Source organism: Salvelinus sp. IW2-2015, linkage group LG4q.1:29, assembly GCF_002910315.2.
Source record: "Salvelinus sp. IW2-2015 linkage group LG4q.1:29, ASM291031v2, whole genome shotgun sequence".
NCBI lineage: Eukaryota > Metazoa > Chordata > Actinopteri > Salmoniformes > Salmonidae > Salvelinus > Salvelinus sp. IW2-2015.
The window spans coordinates 86,368,579-86,371,140 of NC_036842.1; the positions used below are offsets into that span (position 1 = coordinate 86,368,579).

At 45.8% G+C, this 2,562-nt stretch overlaps 1 protein-coding gene across 1 annotated transcript in view; it reads right to left on the reverse strand.

Moving 5' to 3' along the window:
• Positions 1–2,562, reverse strand: part of LOC111962718 (cystic fibrosis transmembrane conductance regulator-like) — a 90,840-nt gene that overhangs the window by 76,581 nt on the left and 11,697 nt on the right. Inside the window, 2 exon segments of the mRNA XM_070439875.1 lie at positions 151–239; positions 2,248–2,337. Coding sequence (XP_070295976.1) covers positions 151–239; positions 2,248–2,337 — 179 coding nt within the window.

Here is a 2,562-nt window from a genome sequence, read left to right on the forward strand (position 1 = left end):
TCCCATTCCTCCATGCAGATCTCCTCTAGAGCAGTGATGTTTTGGATCTGTTGTGGGCAACACGGACTTTCAACTCCCTCCAAAGATTCTCTATGGGTTTGAGATCTGGAAGACTGGCTAGGCCACTCCAGGACTTGAAATGCTTCTTACGAAGCCACTCCTTCGCTGCCCAAGCGGGTGTTTTGGATCATTGTCATGCCTGAAAGACCCAGCCACGTTTCATCTTCAATGTTCCTTTGCTGATGGAAGGAGGTTTTCACTCAAAAAACTCACAAGATACATGGCCCCATTCATTTCTTTCCTTTACACGGATCAGTCGTCCTGGTCCCTTTGCAGAAAAACCAGCCCCAATGCATGATGTTTTCACCCCCATGCTTCACAGTAGGTATGGTGTTCTTTGGATGCAACTCAGCATTCTTTGTCCTCCAAACACGACGAGTTGAGTTTTTACCAAAAATGTTATATTTTGGTTTCAATCTGACCATATGACATTCTCCCAATCTTCTTTCTGGATCATCCAAAATGCTCTCTAGGCAAACTTCAGACGGGCCTGGACAGTTACTGGCTTAAGCAGGGGGACACGTCTGGCACTGCAGGATTGAGTGCCTGGCGGCGTAGTTGTTTACTGATGGTAGGCTTTTTACTTTGGTCCCAGCTCTCTGCAGGTCATTCACTAGGTTCCCCCATGTGGTTCTGGGTTTTTTGCTCACCGTTTTGTGATAATTTTGACCCCACGGGGGTGAGATCCTGCGTGGAGCCCAGATCGAGGGAGATTATCAGTGGTCTTGTATGTCTTCCATTTCCTAATAATTGCTCCCACAGTTAATTTCTTAAAACCAGCGCGTTACCTATTTGCAGATTCAGTCTTCCCAGCCTGGTGCAGGTCTACAATTTTGTTTTCTGGTGTCCTTTGACAGCTCTTTGGTCTTGGCCATAGTGGAGTTTGGAGTGTGACTGTTTGAGGTTGTGGGACAGGTGTCTTTTATATCTGAATAACAAGTTCAAACAGGTGCCATTTAATACAGGTAACGAGTGGAGGACAGAGGAGCCTCTCAAAGAAGAAGTTACAGTTCTGTGAGAGACAGAAATCTTGCTTGTTTGTAGGTGATCAAATACTTATTTTCCACCATAATTTGCAAAATAAATTTCATAAAAAATCCTACAATGTGAATTTTCTGGATTTTTTTTTCATTTTGTCTGTCATAGTTGAAGTGTACCTATGATGAAAATTACAGGGCCTCTCTCATCTTTTAAGGTGGAGAACTTGTCACAATTGGTGGCTGACTAAATAAACTTTTTTGCCCCACTGTAGCTTTGGGCTAAGCCACAAGAGAGGAGAAGAGAGAGCTTGGGAACAAGTGAGAGTTTGAAGCCACATCCAATCCAGGTGATAATTGCCTAGGAGCAGGTAGCAGAGTGTATTGACATTCAACACCCCTGCTCTAGGACTCCTAACGTTCAGCCTTCACTATCCTAGCTACGGCTAAATTACACACCCCTCTCATCCCATGTTGGCTTGACAAATGGCTGGCTTCACTTGTTTTCCACCACTGAGCACTGACATAGGACTCATGCCCAAGCCTAACCGGAGTGGAGAAATGTGCTTGGAGTGTGACTCACATTTTTTACGTCCTTCTCTCATTGACATCTGCATGATGTATGATTTTACAGGGAGGTCGGAGTTGCCTGGCTGCGTATGTATCTCGAGCTGTGATTCGGCCCATGCTGCAGTTTGTTTGTTACCACATAGTTCAACTGGGAGATATTCCTGGGAGCACAGCTAGAGTTGTGGTGTCTCAATTCGTAGAAAGCATAGCTTGGTGTTTGGATGACGATGCAACAATGATTCAAAGTAGTTGAGATTGCAAAATGTCATTCCTGCCCTTGACTACAGTATACTGGCCCAAACTGGCCCCTTCAACCTGTTCCCCTCATACCACCATGGCCACCTAACTATCCCCTAACTAACTGGCTCATTCAAATCCCCCACCTTTTCACCACTGAAACTTTTCCCCCATTGTCTTCTGACACGTTTCGTCACTCTTATGCAACGGTGAAGAAAATCACGCTTTCTGACATAAGACAATGCTCTTCTTGACATCATTGTTATAGAGGAGAATGCATTCTCAGTCGACTAACCTGGTAAACTGACAGTTAAAAAGTAGATTACTTAGGTCCTTAGTTCTCATCGAGATTATTGAGGTTGAGGTTAGGGTTAGTACAGCAGATGAGTTGGGTGGTTCTTACCTCATCCAGTTTGTTGAGGTGGGCTGACATCAGGCTGACCAGCTGACCTGTGCTGATCTTGTCCAGGACCCGGCTGGACAGCTTCAGAGTCTGAAGTGTCAAAGGTCAGGGGTTAGGACAGACACAAAGGGTTAAAAAGCTGAAGCAGGAGAGGCTGCAGTATGACACTAAGAGGGTGTGGCAGCCACACAGCCCGACCCTCACACAAGAGTCTGGCTACACTGAAGAGGGCAATGTAGATCTTCATGCCTGCCAAGGTGGTGGCATGCCAAAGATGTGCCCATACACACACCCACACCCTGCCCACACAAACAC